This window comes from Triturus cristatus, chromosome 9, assembly GCF_964204655.1.
Source record: "Triturus cristatus chromosome 9, aTriCri1.1, whole genome shotgun sequence".
NCBI classification, from domain to species: Eukaryota; Metazoa; Chordata; class Amphibia; order Caudata; family Salamandridae; genus Triturus; species Triturus cristatus.
Window position 1 is genome coordinate 11,844,525 of NC_140592.1, and position 17,373 is coordinate 11,861,897.

The following is a 17,373-nucleotide window of genomic DNA, read 5'->3' on the forward strand; positions in this document are numbered from 1 at the left end:
TTCCATTTCTGGGGATTGTGGGAGATATAGCTTGGAGACCATTTTCAGTGTTGCACTGGTGTTTTGTGCACCAGTGATGGTGCTAGATGTCTGGCATGGTTGGGGTGCGGAGCGTTGTCGCAGAAGGAGTAGGTGTTGGGCAGTCTGGCACGGGAGGTAGGTACTGTGACTGTAAGGCACAAGTGGGGTGCTAGGTAAGGCTGCCGGACGTCTGGCACGGGAGGTATTGTGAATGTGAGATGCTAGGTAAGGCTGCCGGACGTCTGGCACGGGAGGTATTCTGGATGTGAGATGCTAGGTAAGGCTGTTGGACGTCTGTCACGGGAGGTATTCTGGATGTGAGATGCTATGTGAGGCTGCTGGACTTCTGGCACGGGAGGTATTGTGAATGTGAGATGCTAGGTGAGGCAGCTGGACCTCCGGCACGGGAGGTATTCTGAATGTGAGATGCAAGGTGGCGCTGCTGGACGTCTGGCACGGGAGGTATTCTGGATGTGAGATGCAAGGTGAGGCTGCTGGACGTCTGGCACGGGAGGTATTCTGGATGTGAGATGCTAGGTGAGGCTGCTGGACCTCCGGCACGGGAGGTATTCTGAATGTGAGATGCAAGGTGGCGCTGCTGGACGTCTGGCACGGGAGGTATTTTGAATGTGAGATGCAAGGTGAGGCTGCTGGACGTCTGGCACGGGAGGTATTCTGGATGCGAGATGCTAGGTGGGGCTGCTGGACGTCTGGCACGGGAGGTATTCTGAATGTGAGATGCTAGGTGAGGCAGCTGGACGTCTGGCACGGGAGGTATTCTGAATGTGAGATGCAAGGTGAGGCTGCTGGACGTCTGGCACGGGAGGTATTCTGGATGCGAGATGCTAGGTGGGGCTGCTGGACGTCTGGCACGGGAGGTATTCTGAATGTGAGATGCTAGGTGAGGCTGCTGGACGTCTGGCACGGGAGGTATTCTGGATGCGAGATGCTAGGTGGGGCTGCTGGACGTCTGGCACGGGAGGTATTCTGAATGTGAGATGCTAGGTGAGGCAGCTGGACGTCTGGCACGGGAGGTATTCTGAATGTGAGATGCAAGGTGAGGCTGCTGGACGTCTGGCACGGGAGGTATTCTGGATGCGAGATGCTAGGTGGGGCTGCTGGACCTCCGGCACGGGAGGTATTCTGAATGTGAGATGCAAGGTGGCGCTGCTGGACGTCTGGCACGGGAGGTATTTTGAATGTGAGATGCAAGGTGAGGCTGCTGGACGTCTGGCACGGGAGGTATTCTGGATGTGAGATGCAAGGTGAGGCTGCTGGACTTCTGGCACGGGAGGCAAGGCTCCAGTGAGGTGGTCATTCTGGAAATGTTGGCATAGATCGAGGGTGCATGCCGACCTGGCATAGTCAAGGGCACTGGGAAGAGAGAGATGTGGCTCGTGGGGAGCAGCCTGCCTTGATTAGGGTGCTGTCAGGGCTGAGTCCTGCTGGAGTGTTGCACCAGTCGGTGTACAGGTGGCTCTGACGCATGTGAGGCTCACAGCTGGGCCCCAGCTGGCAGGAGCTCTGCTGTGGGTTGAGGAAGAGTTCTGGCGTGGTCGTGGTATCTGGGGTGTGGATGGGGCATGTGGCACCACAAAGGGTGTACTTTGGTTCTAGTACTGGGGTTGAATGGGCCATGCCTGGTGCTGGTAGGAGCTGCTCTGACTCCATGCTCTTGTCTCCCCAGGATGGAGGCCTTCGCCCGCCGGTGCCCCTTTCTGTCCCGGGTGTCCCAGTCCTTCCTGCAGAAGGCCGGCCAGTCACTGCTCACCTATGCCCAGAGTTGTCCAGTGATGATGGAGGGAATGACTGCCCGCGCCCTGCGCACCTCAGCCGCTCATTGCCAGGAGGCCAAGGAGAACAGCCCTGTGGGCAAGGAGGCCAGGGAATGCAGCATGCCCCCGCCAGGTGAGTGTTGGATGGAGACCGGGGAATGCTGTCTAGTGGGCACGGGGGGAGAGGTAAAATACTGGTCCAAAAACATGTCTTCCACGGGCAGTGCTCCTGGCAGCAAGACCTCCACCCTACAGGTGAGACCACGCCTCAGGCTGTTGTCTGCCACTTCAGAGGAGAGGCATCTGCAGCTCACGAGTGTGTGCCAGGGCGCAGGTGGGCCCCCGCCGCCCTCTGCATGTAGGTGATCCCACACCGGAGCGTGCTCTATGCCAGGGCGCAGGTGGGCCCCCACCACCCTCTGCATGTAGGTGATCCCACACCAGAGCGTCTTCTATGCCAGGACACAGATGGGCCCCTGCCATCCTCTGCATGTAGGTGATCCCACACCAGAGCGTGTTCTATGCCAAGCCTCTTGTGGGCTCCACCACCCTTTGCACATAGGTGATCCCACACCACTCGGTGTTCAATGCCAGGCCACCAGTGGGCTCCACCACCCTCTGCATGTAGGTGATCCCACACCGGAGCGTGTTCTATGCCAGGACACAGGTGGGTCCCTGCCACCCTCTGCATGTAGGTGATCCCACACCGGAGCGTGTTCTATGCCTGGACAGAGGTGGCCCCTGCCACCCTCTGCATGTGGGTGATCCCACACGGGAGCGTGTTCTATGCCAGGGCACAGGTGGGTCCCGCCACCCTCTGCATGTAGGTGATCCCACACCGAAGCGTGTTCTATGCCTGGACACAGGTGGCCCCCGCCATCATCTGCATGTGGGTAATCCCACACCAGAGCGTGTTCTATGCCTGGACACAGGTGGCCCCCGCCATCATCTGCATATGGGTGATCCCACACCGGAGCGTCCTCTATGCCTGGACACAGGTGGGCCCCTGCCACCCTCTGCATGTAGGTGATCCCACACCGGAGCGTGTTCTATGCCTGGACACAGGTGACCCCCGCCACCCTCTGCATGTAGGTGATCCCACACCGGAGCGTGTTCTATGCCTGGACACAGGTGACCCCCGCCACCCTCTGCATGTAGGTGATCCCACACCGGAGCGTGTTCTATGCCTGGACACAGGTGACCCCCGCCACCCTCTGCATGTAGGTGATCCCACACCGGAGCGTGTTCTATGCCTGGACAGAGGTGGCCCCCGCCACCCTCTGCATTTGGTGATAATATTCACACTAGGGATCACAGGGCCTACCGAAACCACCTATGTGCTAATCCCACTATTACATAAATTCACCCTTAAGTACGCCTGGTGTGATACTCCGAGTGCTAGAGGCTAGTACACTGCCTAGAGATGTACCCTATCAGAAATAATAAATTGGTGTGTGTGATGTGATGAAATTGTTTGCATGGAAGGAATCCTTTTTAAGGACGAGAACCCTCACTCACACACGGGTGACATGGTTCATCATTGGGTCCCCCCAAGCACTGGGTTTTAAGAGGCATGAACTTTGCACCTGTAAAGCATGGGGTTTTAAGATTCCTGAACTTTGCACCTGTAAGATTCCTGAACTTTGCACCTGTAAAACATGGGGTTTTATGATGCATATACTTTGCATCTGTAAAGCCCTGGGTCTTAAAATGCATGAACTCTGCACCTGTAAAGCCCTGGGTCTTAAGATGCATGAACTTTGAACCTGTAAAGCACTGGGTGTAAGAAGCATGACCTTTCTCCCGTAAAGCCCTGGGTCTTAAGCTGCATGAACTTTGCACCTGTAAAGCACAGAGTTTTAAAATGCATGAACTTTGCACCTGTAAAGCACTGGGTCTTAAGATGCATGTACTTTGCACCTGTAAAGCACTGGGTCTTAAGATGCATGTACTTTGCACCTGTAAAGCACAGGGTTTTAAGATGCATGAACTTTGCACCTGTAACGCATTGGGTTTTAAGATGCATGAACTTTGCACCTGTAAAGCACAGGGTCTTAAAATGCATGAACTTTGCACCTGTAAAGCCCTGGGTCTTAAGATGCACGAACTTTGCACCTGTAAAGCACTGGGTGTAAGAAGCATGAACTTTGCACCCGTAAAGCCCTGGGTCTTAAGCTGCAAGAACTTTGCACCCGTAAAGCATTGGGTGTAAGAAGCATGAACTTTGCACCCGTAAAGCCCTGGGTCTTAAGATGCATGAACTTTGCACCTTTAAAGCCCTGGGTCTTAAGATGCATGAACTTTGCACCTTTAAAGCCCTGGGTCTTAAGATGCATGAACTTTGCGCCTGTAAAGCACAGGGTTTTAAGATGCATGAACTTTGCATCTTTGTTACTAGGTGTTTCGGATACATGTGTATCCGTAAAGCTCTGTTTTTGAGCTGTAGAACATGTGCATGTTTAATGGGATGTGAGATAAATGGACTGTACAGCGGTACAGCGGTACATTGTTGGTAGACATAAAACGTGTATTGAGCAGGTTGGGTTTCTGGAATCCTTGAAATATTGTGAAACTCTGGGATGTTGATCCGAGAAATCTAAACGTTTCTGTTGGTCTCCACAGAGACCAGCGCTGCCGGAGCCGCGCCCAGGCCCACCGGATCCCATTCGCAACCGGGCCCCTCTGCGGCTAATGCAAGCCCCAAGGCGGCCACCAAGTGCCCCTTCCTGGCAGCACAGATGAACCCGGACAACAGCAGCGTGTTCCGCAAAGCCAGCCTGGCGCTGCAGGAGGACGTGCAGGAAATGCAGGCGGTGAGGAAAGGTATGTGGGCATTCGGGTGTGCCCTTTCTGGGCGTGTCTGCCCTCGCCGGGAACCTGTTCTTGAAATCCTGTCAGTTGGGTCGCATCCCTTTCAAATGAGGAAGGCTGCCCTCTCTGCTGGTTTGTATTGTGAAATGTGGTCATTTGCTGTTAAGCAATGTCTGGTATAACGAACAGTTCAGTGTGCACCTGTGTCTTGCAGCATCTGAGTCCGGGGTTAGTTGTGTGTCTGTTGAGGGTTGTCGTGGGGTCCTTGAGGCACGTGACGCAGCCCTCCCTGTACATCTGACCTCACCGGTGCATCTCTGAGTCCGGGGTTATTTGTGTTTCTGTTGAGGGTTGTCGTGGGGTCCTTGAGGCACGTGACGCAGCCCTCCCTGTACATCTGACCTCACCCGTGCATCTCTGAGTCCGGGGTTAGTTGTGTGTCTGTTGAGGGTTGTCGTGGGGTCCTTGAGGCACGTGACGCAGCCCTCCCTGTACATCTGACCTCACCGGTGCATCTCTGAGTCCGGGGTTATTTGTGTTTCTGTTGAGGGTTGTCGTGGGGTCCTTGAGGCACGTGACAATCCTTCCCTGTACACCTGCCCTCACCGGTGCATCTGAGAGTCCGGGGTTAGTTGTGTGTCTGCTAAGAGTTGTCGTGGGGTCCTTGAGGCACGTGACGCAGCCCTCCCTGTACATCTGACCTCACCCGTGCATCTCTGAGTCCGGGGTTATTTGTGTGTCTGTTGAGGGTTGTCGTGGGGTCCTTGAGACATGTGACTCCGCCCTCCCTGTACATCTGACCTCACCCGTGCACTTGTGTCAGGGGTTAGTTGTGTGTCTGTTGAGGGTTGTCGTAGGGCCTTTGAGGCACGTGACTCTCCTTCCCTGTACATCTGACCTCACCCGTGCATCTGAGAGTCCGGGGTTAGTTGTGTCTGAGAGTTGTCGTGGGGTCCTTAAGACCAGTGACTCCGCCCTCCCCGTACATCTGACCTCACCCGTGCACTTCTGTTTTTACGCGCAGAGCTGGCCGCGTCCCCCCTGACTCCGGCAGTGGTGCAGATCCAAACCGAGGGACAGGACCACCCTGGCCTGCTGAAGAGGTTCCAGGATGTGGTTCGGAAGCAGAGGCCGGAGACCGTGTCCCACCTCCTCCAGGACAACATGCCCAAATGTAAGGATGCTGACGGCTCGCTGTGCTTAATTTGTCACCGCCCGTGCCGGGTCCAGGCCCATTCGAGAACAGTTTAAGTAGAGCTCGCATTTATTATAAGTGTTTCATTTTCGGGATGGGCCCCTTGAATAACAAGTTTACTGCACTCGGGCTAAGCTCCCAGAGGGTTGTGCCAAAGGGATACAGAGACCCTCCTCAGCACTTGCTTGCCCCCCGCCCTTCGCATTCCCGCCTCTGTGTCTTTTTCACTGCTCTGGGGTCTGCAAAGAGATATTTAAAGTCTTGCAATCAATTGGTGGTTGCTTCCATGGACACAGACTTTTTACCTGGGAAACGCATGCTGGACTGTGCAGCAGAGGTCTCTCCCCCCCCCCCCCCTTCTTCGCTCTGTCCCCCCCTCCTTTCTGATAATGGCTAAATGAGGCAGCTGGTGTGACCCACCCACACATCAGTGTAGTAATCTGCTGAGAAGACTGTTTTATGAACTCACTGGAAGGGGTTTGAGGGAGGGGACTTCTTGGTACAAACGGAAGGAGTAAGCAGTACTCTTATCTTTGCACAACTTTATACGTCCTTGAGGTAACTGGGCACAGCTCATCAAATGCTTTGCATGGGCATTGCTTGTCAAATGCCTTATGTGGGCACTGCTAGTTAAATCCCTTCGCGAGCACTGGCATTGGCAACGCATGGTAGACGGGTAGGCGGGCACTGGCATTGGAAACGCATGGCAGACGGGTAGGTGGGCACTGGCAGTGGGAACGCATGGCAGACGGGTAGGTGGGCACTGGCAGTCATGCGCCAGGTGGGTGGGCACTGGGGAATCCGTCACTGGCAGTGGGGTGCTGGGTGGGCACTGGCAGTGGGGTGCTGGTTGGGCACTGGCAGTGGTGCACCAGGTTGCCAGGTACTGGCAGTGGGGCTTCTTGTAGGAGAGTGCACTGGCAGTGGGGCACCTTGTGCGGGAGGGCGATGAGGCGCCTTGTGCAGGAAGGCACTGGCATGGGGCACCTTGCGCAACAGCGCTGGTGGTGGGAACTCATGTCAGGTAGGTTGGCCAACACTGGCAGTGGTGATGCCTCGCAAACACTGGCAGTGGGGCACCGGGCACTGGCAATGGGGTGCCTTGTGTGGGAGGGTGCCGGTGGTGGGTCACCTCTGTGGCCCGATGCCAGCCATGGGTCTGGTCTGTGGCGGGAGGGTGCTGGCACTGTGGCGGGAGGGTGCCGGCACTTTGGCTGGAGGGTGCCGGCTCTGCGGCGGGAGGATGCTGGCAGTGGGCCGGCTCTGCGGCGGGAGGGTGCTGGCAGTGGGTCCTCTGTGCAGCGGGAGGGTGCTGGCAGTGGGTCCTCTGTGCAGCTGGAGGGTGCTGGCAGTGGGCCGGCTGTGCAGCGGGAGGGTGCTGGCAGTGGGCCGGCTGTGCGGCGGGAGGGCGCCGGCACTGCGGCGGGAGTGTGCCAGCAGTGGGCCGGCTGTGCGGCGGGAGGGTGCCGGCAGTGGGCCGGCTGTGCAGCGGGAGGGTGCCGGCAGTGGGCTGGCTGTGCGGCGGGAGGGTGCCGGCTGTGCGGCAGGAGTGCGCCGGCTCTGCGGCGGGAGGGTGCCAGCAGTGGGCCGGCTCTGCAGCAGGAGGGTGCTGGCAGTGGGTCCTCTGTGCAGCGGGAGGGTGCTGGCAGTGGGACCTCTGTGCAGCTGGAGGGTGCTGGCAGTGGGCCGGCTGTGCAGCGGGAGGGTGCTGGCAGTGGGCCGGCTGTGCGGCGGGAGGGTGCCGGCTGTGCGGCGGGAGGGCGCCGGCACTGCGGCGGGAGGGTGCCGGCAGTGGGCCGGCTGTGCGGCGGGAGGGTGCCGGCAGTGGGCCGGCTGTGCAGCGTGAGGGTGCTGGCAGTGGGTCCTCTGTGCAGCGGGAGGGTGCTGGCAGTGGGTCCTCTGTGCAGCTGGAGGGTGCTGGCAGTGGGCCGGTTGTGCAGCGGGAGGGTGCTGGCAGTGGGCCGGCTGTGTGGTGGGAGGGTGCCGGCTGTGCGGCGGGAGGGCGCCGGCACTGCGGCGGGAGTGTGCCAGCAGTGGGCCGGCTGTGCGGCGGGAGGGTGCCGGCAGTGGGCCGGCTGTGCAGCGGGAGGGTGCCGGCAGTGGGCCGGCTGTGCAGCGGGAGGGTGCCGGCAGTGGGCCGGCTGTGCGGCGTGAGGGTGCCGGCTGTGCGGCAGGAGGGCGCCGGCTCTGCGGTGGGAGGGTGCCAGCAGTGGGCCGGCTCTGCGCCGGGAGGGTGCTGGCAGTGGGTCCTCTGTGCAGCGGGAGGGTGCTGGCAGTGGGACCTCTGTGCAGCTGGAGGGTGCTGGCAGTGGGCCGGCTGTGCAGCGGGAGGGTGCTGGCAGTGGGCCGGCTGTGCGGCGGGAGGGTGCCGGCTGTGCGGCGGGAGGGCGCCGGCACTGCGGCGGGAGTGTGCCAGCAGTGGGCCGGCTGTGCGGCGGGAGGGTGCCGGCAGTGGGCCAGGTGCAGCGTGAGGGTGCCGGCAGTGGGCCGGCTGTGCGGCGGGAGGGCGCCGGCTCTGCGGCGGGAGGGTGCCAGCAGTGGGCCGGCTCTGCGGCGGGAGGGTGCTGCCAGTGGGTCCTCTGTGCAGCCGGAGGGTGCTGGCAGTGGGTCCTCTGTGCAGCCGGAGGGTGCTGGCAGTGTGCCGGCTGTGCAGCGGGAGGGTGCTGGCAGTGCGCCGGCTGTGCGGCGGGAGGGCACCGGCACTGTGGTGGGAGGGTGCCGGCAGTGGGCCGGCTCTGCGGCGGGAGGGTGCTGGCAGTGGGTCCTCTGTGCAGCAGGAGGGCGCTGGCAGTGGCTCCGCTGTGCAGCTGGAGGACGCTGGCAGTGGCTCCGCTGTGCAGCTGGAGGACGCTGGCAGTGGCTCCGCTGTGCAGCTGGAGGACGCTGGCAGTGGCTTCACTGTGCAGCTGGAGGACGCTGGCAGTGGCTCCGCTGTGCAGCTGGAGGACGCTGGCAGTGGCTCCGCTGTGCAGCGGGAGGGCGCTGGCAGTGGCTCCGCTGTGCAGCGGGAGGGCGCTGGCAGTGGCTCCGCTGTGCAGCGGGAGGGCGCTGGCAGTGGCTCCGCTGTGCAGCGGGAGGGCGCTGGCAGTGGCTCCGCTGTGCAGCGGGAGGGTGCCGGCAGTGGCTCCGCTGTGCAGCGGGAGGGCGCCGGCAGTGGCTCCGCTGTGCAGCGGGAGGGTGCCGGCAGTGGCTCCGCTGTGCAGCGGGAGGGTGCCGGCAGTGGCTCCGCTGTGCAGCGGGAGGGTGCCGGCAGTGGCTCCACTGTGCAGCGGGAGGGTGCCGGCAGTGGGTCCGCTGTGCAGCGGGAGGGTGCCGCAGTGGGTCACCTTGCATGCGTGGGCGCCGCCGTGCCTCACACCAGTACTTCTAGTCTGCGGTGGCAAATGCGTTGAAGAAAAAGCAGAGCTTTAGCAATCAAAGTGACACTGTTTTTCAGTCCCAAATTATTGAACTTTTCTGTCCCTTTTTAATTTGCAGCTGTTAACACCTTCCTGTATGACCAGTTTTTTGAGAGAAAGATTGATGAGAAAAAGAAGGACCACACCTACCGCGTGTTTAAAACCGTGAATCGGAGGAGCCGCGCCTTCCCCATGGCGGACGACTATTCCGACTCGCTGGTCAGCAAGAAGGAGGTGTCCGTCTGGTGCAGCAACGACTACCTGGGGATGAGTCGCCACCCTCGCGTTGTTGCAGCTGTCACGTGAGTGTTGTTGTTTGGTAAATTGTCTTTAAGACGCCCAAGAGGCGTTAGAAAGTCCTGATGTGACGAAGCACAAACTGTGGGGCTGTAAACACCTGTAGGAGTAATGGTACCGAAGGAGTATGCGCAATGTTGCTTTGTACGTCTTCCCCTTTGTGGGGTTCCCCACACTGGCTGCCCTCTTCCAGCATCTCTTGGTGTGTCCCAGGTGTAGAGAAACGACAAGAAGGACGTTTATACCCAAAGCCTGTTGGTGGGTTCTTCCTTTATTTTATATTTTGTTAGGGGCATGGTTTAGACCTCCTGTCTGCTGAAATATAAATCCCATAGAGGGTATAAGGGGTTTATACTTCGGCGGGCGGGATATCCGTCACCGCTGTGAAGGAGTAACCCGTCTGCCAAGATCTAAATCTAGGCCTAAGTTTTAAACTAGCTGCACCGTGCGGGCCACGATGGCTTCTACGTGGGTCACTGCCTGTGCACCATCATTTCTTTCAGTTTTGAGGGAAGGCAAGTAAATACCACAATACTGCAATGATGGTTTTGCAGCTGCACATGAACCTGAGGACATTGTGGTGGTGTTGACAGTGTTCCTCTTTCGTAAGACAATTTTCTGAAGACAATTTTTTTTTTTTTTGTGTTCAAGAAGTTTTATTAATTTTTTTTTAATAATGAGAAGCAATACTGAGGAAATGGGGAGTTATTCCAATTCATTGAGTTAAATTGCAACTCTCTCCCTTCCCCGGTCACTCCCTGGAGACTAGTTTTATTTGTCACCCTGCTTTCACTCCGCTGTCCATTGACATCCAGGGCTACCATGACAACCGAACGATGATAAAAGACCTTCTCGCTTTCTGTGTATCATTCCTCCTCGACGACAGATCTTTATTCATATTTTGGAGATATGAAAATGCATATTTTCAAAGGCTTCAAGTACATTTATTTTGGCAAAACATCTAAACACCACAGGATCCTTGGAAACACAGACCCCGAAATGACCTTCGTTTTTTTTCTCGCATTGTAGCTGCTGCAGCATGACGCGAGTGACCCAGGACATTCGGACACAGAGCCACTGCTCTCAGACGAGAGAGTCTACAGTGTAGAACTACAGTCGAAGATGTGACGAAAAATACGTTAAAAAAAAAATATATATATATTTTTATTGAGCAATTGTTCGAGCTCAAGAAAGTAAAGTTTGACATCAAGTAAAGGCCTTATCTGCCACTAGCAGGGGGTCAGCACTTCGCTGGGTACCTTTGTGTCGGCCCCCCCCCCCCCCCCAAGAGTTGCGTGCTGTACAGTAGAGAGAGTGATCGACAGTCCACTTACGGTGTTAGGTTGCCCATTGCCCTCCATTCCTCCCTTCTTATCCTACCTCTTCAATCCCCCTATGCTGCATCCACGGTCCCCAAATGTTTTCAAATTTATGGGGGCAACCTCTGGCCTGGTATGTTTCCCGTTCTGCCAATTGACACCAGTCAAGGTCGTCTTCCCACTCTCTGATCGTCGGGGGTCTTTTCGCTCCCCATAGTCTGGCTTAATTACGTTTCACCACCCCTGCAGCAGTGGACAGCCATTTGCTGTGGTATTTGGGCTAATTCTCTTCCCCTGCAATACCTAGTAAAAACTATTTCGGCTCCAGAACTCTCCGTAGGGTCGAGGAGCAGCCGGCCCTCCGTAGGGTCGAGGAGCAGCCGGCCCTCCGTAGGGTCGAGGAGCAGCCGGCCCTCCGTAGGGTCGAGGAGCAGCCGGCCCTCCGTAGGATCGAGGAGCAGCCGGCCCTCCGTAGGGTCGAGGAGCAGCCGGCCCTCCGTAGGGTCGAGGAGCAGCCGGCCCTCCGTAGGGTCGAGGAGCAGCCGCTCCTCTGTAGGGTCGAGGAGCAGCCGCTCCTCCGTAGGGTCGAGGAGCAGCCGGCCCTCCGTAGGGTCGAGGAGCAGCCGGCCCTCCGTAGGGTCGAGGAGCAGCCGCTCCTCTGTAGGGTCGAGGAGCAGCCGCTCCTCCGTAGGGTCGAGGAGCAGCCGGTCCTCCGTAGGGTCGAGGAGCAGCCGGCCCTCCGTAGGGTCGAGGAGCAGCCGCTCCTCCATAGGGTCGAGGAGCAGCCGCTCCTCCATAGGGGAGTAGTCCGGCGATTGTACCCCTCGGGCAGGTGACACTTCGGTACATGCTGTAGTTGCAAACATCGGAATATCTCCCCTTGGTCATACTCCAACTCTCTAAAAGTTAGTAGTGAGCCCCCCCTCCAGACGTCTCCCAGCGGATCTATTCCTTTTAGGTGCCATTGTGTGTGCGCGCTCCCTCTTCACCTCTCCCAGACTGTTGCTATCCCACAACGGGGTTTCCGCTGTCGCTTGTAGCATTAGCAGTCATCTTTATTCGATCTCCCGAAGGCAGATCATAAAAGATACATACAATAAGAAAAAATCATGCAATATAAAACGCATGTTAAAAAGACAAAAAATTATAATTTACAATATGTAAAGTGACAGTGCATACATTTTGAATCCAAGGACATCATAACCAAAAAAGACAACAAGATGGATAAAAAGTAAGATGCCAGGGACAAACTTACACTCTACAATACAAGACCCACAACACTTTGTAAAATGGAAAATAAAAACGATTTCATCAAACATGCTCCTTCTTTTGGCTACAACACACTTCAAGAAGCCAGCAACTGCGCGGCATACACAGTGGCCATGGAGTTGCAGCAGGTGAAATAGGGCGGCTTTACACGTATAAAATTTATGTCTTCGTAATAGGGGTGATAAACATTTCTTTGTGTCCGGTAAGTAAAATTGACAAAAGACGACAAAGTGTATAATGGTTTGGCTTGAATACTCATCACATGGACAAATACAAATGGAATCCGAAAAATTCTGGCCAAGGGGAAAACAAATGAACCAACGGAAGGAGCCCAACCTGAACCGTGCCAGCAGTGTTCTCTCGTACACATTAATCACGTATAATAAGTATGGGGCAGTAGTTGGCACTATTTGAATGATGCAATAATCGCAGACTGCTGGTTTATCCACTTCTGTTAGTTCCCTTGTAGCTTGTTTATGCTTTAAAAAACAGTCCTGGCCCCAGTTTCTGTCTTTTTGTTTTTCACAAATGTCTCAGGGTGCTCAAACAAGTGGGCACATCCCAGCACAGAGAAACTCTTTGATATACTGTAAGCTTGTCATTCCACCCCAGATGCCAAGAAATAGACTTAAGAAGGCACCAAAAGTATCTGGAGTCTCCAAGAAGAATACGTTCTGGGCCTCCCCCAAACTTCATACCTCGTCGAGTGAAAGGGAGGATTTAGACCCTGCACGACGAGTGCACCAAATCTATTGACCGAATGAGTAATTCCTATACCGAAGTCCTTGTCCCCAAGCTATTGGACCCACTGTGGGTCAAAATAAAGATTTTGGATGCGGTGGTCTCACCCACGTAAGGTTGTATGCTTAAGCATTGGCCACCTCAGCCCACCCTGGTAAGATGGTACGACCAGGGTGGACGTAACTGCAATTAAAGATATATTCTTTTCATGGATAATACAGGTATACGCTTTATATAAAAAAATACCTTGAGGTAAACCACATGTATATCCCTTATTATGACGTACCACAGGTATTATTAAAATGTGAATAAACAAATTACTGGCTGTTTAGGGGTACGTTGGCCCCATCATCCTTTGAAAGTGCCGACATGTTTCTACCCACTGTAAGAGCCACATTATTGATCCGGGGCCTTTCCAAGGGCACAAAGGATCTCTCATTCTAATTCCATGAATGTATGATAGCGTATATAGATATGTATGTATTGGAAGGACTGGAATTTCCCGCCTCTTTTTACCTCCCCAGACAAGCCTTACTCGTCTGTTTGCACACAAGATTGAGCCAGGCATTTGGCTGAATTATCTTGTGGCATGGCCTCCTTTAGAGATATGCGCCCTTTATTAAATAGGAAACTGCACGGGTGCCTGCCGGCCTTGAAGGTTTAAAGAGGCAGAATCCTCATGGAGTCTCTTTTTAAATCGACTTCTTGTTATCTGGTCCAGTGACTTCCTGAGTCCTCCTGCTCACTTCAGTCCCAAAACCTACTTTGCTACAGGAACATTGAGCGCAGGACACACTTGTGTGCTTGTTTCCTCTGCACTCGTTCTCATGGCTGGCCCTCCACCTCTGCTTGACCCACTTCTTTAACTTAAACGCAAAAGCTACATTTGTGTTGATTGTGGTTGGACGGGTTAACACCGCCTTAAATGGGTTACAACCAGATCCCACTTTGCTGCTTTTCATGGGGTCAAGAGAAGTTTACTAACTGTGTACACTCTTTCATGTTTACCAACAGGGAAACTCTAAAGAAGCATGGTGCCGGAGCAGGCGGGACAAGGAACATCTCTGGAACCAGTAAATTTCATGTCGATCTTGAGCACGAGTTGGCTGATCTCCATGGCAAAGACGCTGCTTTGTTGTTTTCGTCCTGTTTTGTCGCAAACGACTCCACTCTTTTCACTCTGGCTAAAATGTTACCGGGTAAGTTCTTCCAGGAGCAGGGCAGTCTGTGTAATGTCACAAGTGACTTGCTAGTGTCTTGCTAGGATGTATTGGGGCAGAAGCCTTCTCCGTTTATGCACCAAGGATCTGGAACAATGCCCCGCACCCATCAGAAGTACGCCCACCCTACTCCAAGAAACACCTCTTTACAAAACGCAAACTCGCAAGCAAGTAGTGCTCGACTGTGGTCCTAGCAACACTGCTGCTGCTCCAGTAACTAAGCAGATCTTTACCTTTGACCCTGAATTATTTAATTTATTTAAAATATTTATAGAGCGCGGCTGTCACCTGGCAGGTATCCTGGCGCTGGTAACTAACTCCTGGGTTTTTAGACGGGGGGGTTGAACTATGGCTGGCGGGCTTAGAGGGGTGGAGGAAAGAGCCATGTTTTGATTCGTTTCCTGAAAGGTAGGAGATGGGGGATTTGGCGAATATCGGCAGGCAGACCGTTCAGAGTAGCTGCAGCCAAGCTGTGGAACAATCTTCCCCCAGTCCTGGCCTTCTTACATCTAGGTACTTTCACAAGGCAGGCGGTTGTAGACCTAAGTGTTCTGGTGGGGCTGTACCACGAGAACAGACGTTGAAGAGGTCTGGGTCCTGCGCCGTGTAGTGCCTTAAAGACCAAGCAAAGGGCTTTGAAGGCAATGCGTTGCTTCAAAGGCAGCCAGTGCAGCTCGGTCAAGGCAGCGGTGGCCGAGGATCTCCTGGTCCAACCAAGAGCCAGTTTGGCTGCTGCCGACTGAACTCGTTGGAGTCTGTCCAGCAGCGTCGCTGGGGATTCAAACAGAAGGGCATTACAGTAGTCAAGGCGACTAAGAATAGTGCACCTGACTATCAATGCACGGGCAGAAGGTGGTAGTAAAGGCAGGACTTTGCGCAGTGAGCGCATAAGGGCTGAGCAGGTAGCGACTGTTCTTGAAACCTGCGTTTCCATGCTCAGTTGGTGGTTTAGCATGACGCCCAAGTTGCGAACACTGATAACAGGTGGCGGGTTGTTAGAGTTTTCCGGGGGCCAGAACTCAGCAGGCAGAGGGCGGGGTATGCGGTTCGCGGGACAGAACAGAACCTCGGTTTTCGAGGAGTTGAACTGGAGGGAGTTCCGGTGCAGCCAGCCTGCAGTGTCTCTTAGACAGTTATGGAAGGCTTCTAAAGAGATGGAGTCTTCGCCCTCCCAGGAGAAAAGGAGCTGGGTGTCATCCGCATAGTTTACTGTGGTCATATTGTGCGATTTGATTAAAGTGACCAGTGGTTTCAAGTAAACATTAAAAAGAATCGGGCTGATGGAGGAGCCCTGAGGAACACCGTGAGGGACAGGGGAGAAGACCGATTGGAAGGGGGGAAGGGATACAGCCTGTTTCCTGTCACTGAGATATGAATGAAACCAGAGCAGGGCCGTGCCGTCGATCCCTGCCTCTCTCAGCCTCTCAAGCAAGGTCCCATGATTAATAGTATCGAATGCGGCAGACAGGTCTAATAAAATCAAGGCCACGGCTTGGCCCCTGTCTGCACGCATTCGAAGCTCCTCCATGGCAGTGAGCACAGCAGTTTCAGTGCCATGGGCTGGGCGAAAACCAAATTGGAATTCGTCCAACACGTGGTGCTGCTCGAGGTGGGCTGAGAGGCAGTTGCTGACCCAACGTTCAAGCACCTTCACCGGAAAAGGCAGAAGTGATATGGGGCGGAAGTTGGACAAACATTCTGGATTTAGCGTAGGTTTCTTTAATAGCGGGGTGATGAGCGCCTGCTTCCAGGGGATGGGGACGAGACCACAGCTGAGAGATTGATTGCAAATCAACCGGAGAGTGTGGAATAATTCGTGCCCACATGCTTTCCAGATTTTCGGAGGCAGAGGGTCAAGGGGAGATCCCGAGGTGATGCCCAGTGCCACTTTCTCAAATTCTGCTTGAGAGATCAAGGGGAAAGCCAGGAGCCTATTCATAGGAGGGCAGGCTGACCTCGGAGAATCAAGATTGGTGGAGCCAGCTTCGGGAGGGGTAGGGTGGATATGTAACGGGGGCGTTGCCAGATTGTTGATGATAGTCTCAATTTTGTCGGTAAAAAACTGAGCAAGGTTATCACAAAGGGTCTGAGAAGGGGGAATGGAGTTTTTGACGCAGTCAGGATGTATAATATTATCCAGGATCTGAAATATACTTTTTGGACTGTTGGCCGCGTTGGCTATGGTGGAGCAGTAATAATTCGATTTACTCTCTGCGATGGCAGATTTGTAATCACGGAGTGAGTTTTTCCAGAGGGCTTTGTTGTTGTCGCAGTATCCGTGTCTCCACTTTCTCTCAGCCTGTTTACAGGCTGATTTGAAGGTTTTCAAGGAGTCATTGTACCAGGGAGCAGGTGCTCTACCTTTGGGTTTACAGTGTTTTAGAGGGGCAACCGAGTCCGCGATGGAGGTAATTCTCGAGCTGAGGGATCTGTAATTGTTTTCCACCGAGCTGGTAGGAGAGAAACTATCCTGCACCTCAAACTTTGGTGGAGGTGCTGAGTTTTTCTAAAGCTTTCCAGTTTCGATAAGAAAATTGTGGTGGAGAGTGATTCTTGGGCTTTCTTATTGTGGCGTTGTTGATGTAAAGTTTAATGAGCGAGTGGTCTGTCCAGCTCATAGGCAAAATGTCGCCTACTTGAGATAGACCAGGACTTGAAAAGATAAGGTCAAGACGGTTTCCTGCGGAGTGAGTGGGGTCCTTTATCAGTTGGTGAAGCCCCATGCTCTCACAGGACAGCAGAAGGTTGTCTAAACCTATGTCTAGGCTGCCGTTTGGCCAGAGATTGAAATCTCCTAGAATAATAAGTTTGTTATGGGAGGTTGCCATGTTTGTGATGATCGTGAGGAGCGCTTGCTGTTGCGAGAGGGAAAACGCCCCAGGCGGTCGATAGCAGATGATCACCGTAAAGGTGACTCCTGGGTGGCAGTTTATAGTCAGACCAAAGAGCTCGATTCCGGGTACAGGGTCTATGTCAATGGTGTTCAATTGCCACGAGGCTCGGAAGATGACGCCAACTCCGCCACCGCGGCCTTTGGATCTGGGGAGATGTAGGATGTTAAAGTTTAAAGGGCAAGCGGATGCTAAATCGGTCTCACAGTTGGCATGTGTCCAAGTCTCGGTTAGAAAAAGTACGTCTAGGTGGTGTGACTCTATAAGGAGATTGATTTCAGTGGCATGCTTCGGTAGAGATCTGACGTTCAGGAGGCCTCCTGCGATTAGGCCCTTGTGGGTGAAGTCAGTTAAGGGAGAAGCAGTCTCTTCAAAGGTGAGCTTACCTTCGTGCGCGTACCCTCGTAGATTGAGCAGTGCGTCCCGGGTGTAGCAG

At 54.8% G+C, this 17,373-nt stretch overlaps 1 protein-coding gene across 8 annotated transcripts in view; it reads left to right on the plus strand.

Annotated features, from left to right (window-relative positions):
• The window catches only part of ALAS1 (5'-aminolevulinate synthase 1), a 608,833-nt gene that overhangs the window by 582,018 nt on the left and 9,442 nt on the right, over nt 1-17,373 (plus strand). For 5 of the 8 annotated variants that reach the window (XM_085624225.1, XM_085624222.1, XM_085624226.1 and 2 more), the window contains 5 exons: nt 1,709-1,929; nt 4,419-4,619; nt 5,632-5,781; nt 9,280-9,502; nt 13,841-14,025. In XM_085624225.1, coding sequence (XP_085480351.1) covers nt 1,710-1,929; nt 4,419-4,619; nt 5,632-5,781; nt 9,280-9,502; nt 13,841-14,025 — 979 coding nt within the window. In that variant the 5' untranslated portion in view covers nt 1,709. The remainder of the gene's footprint in view (nt 1-1,708; nt 1,930-4,418; nt 4,620-5,631; nt 5,782-9,279; nt 9,503-13,840; nt 14,026-17,373) is intronic. The other 3 variants (XM_085624227.1, XM_085624229.1, XM_085624228.1) reach the window with 1 other exon arrangement.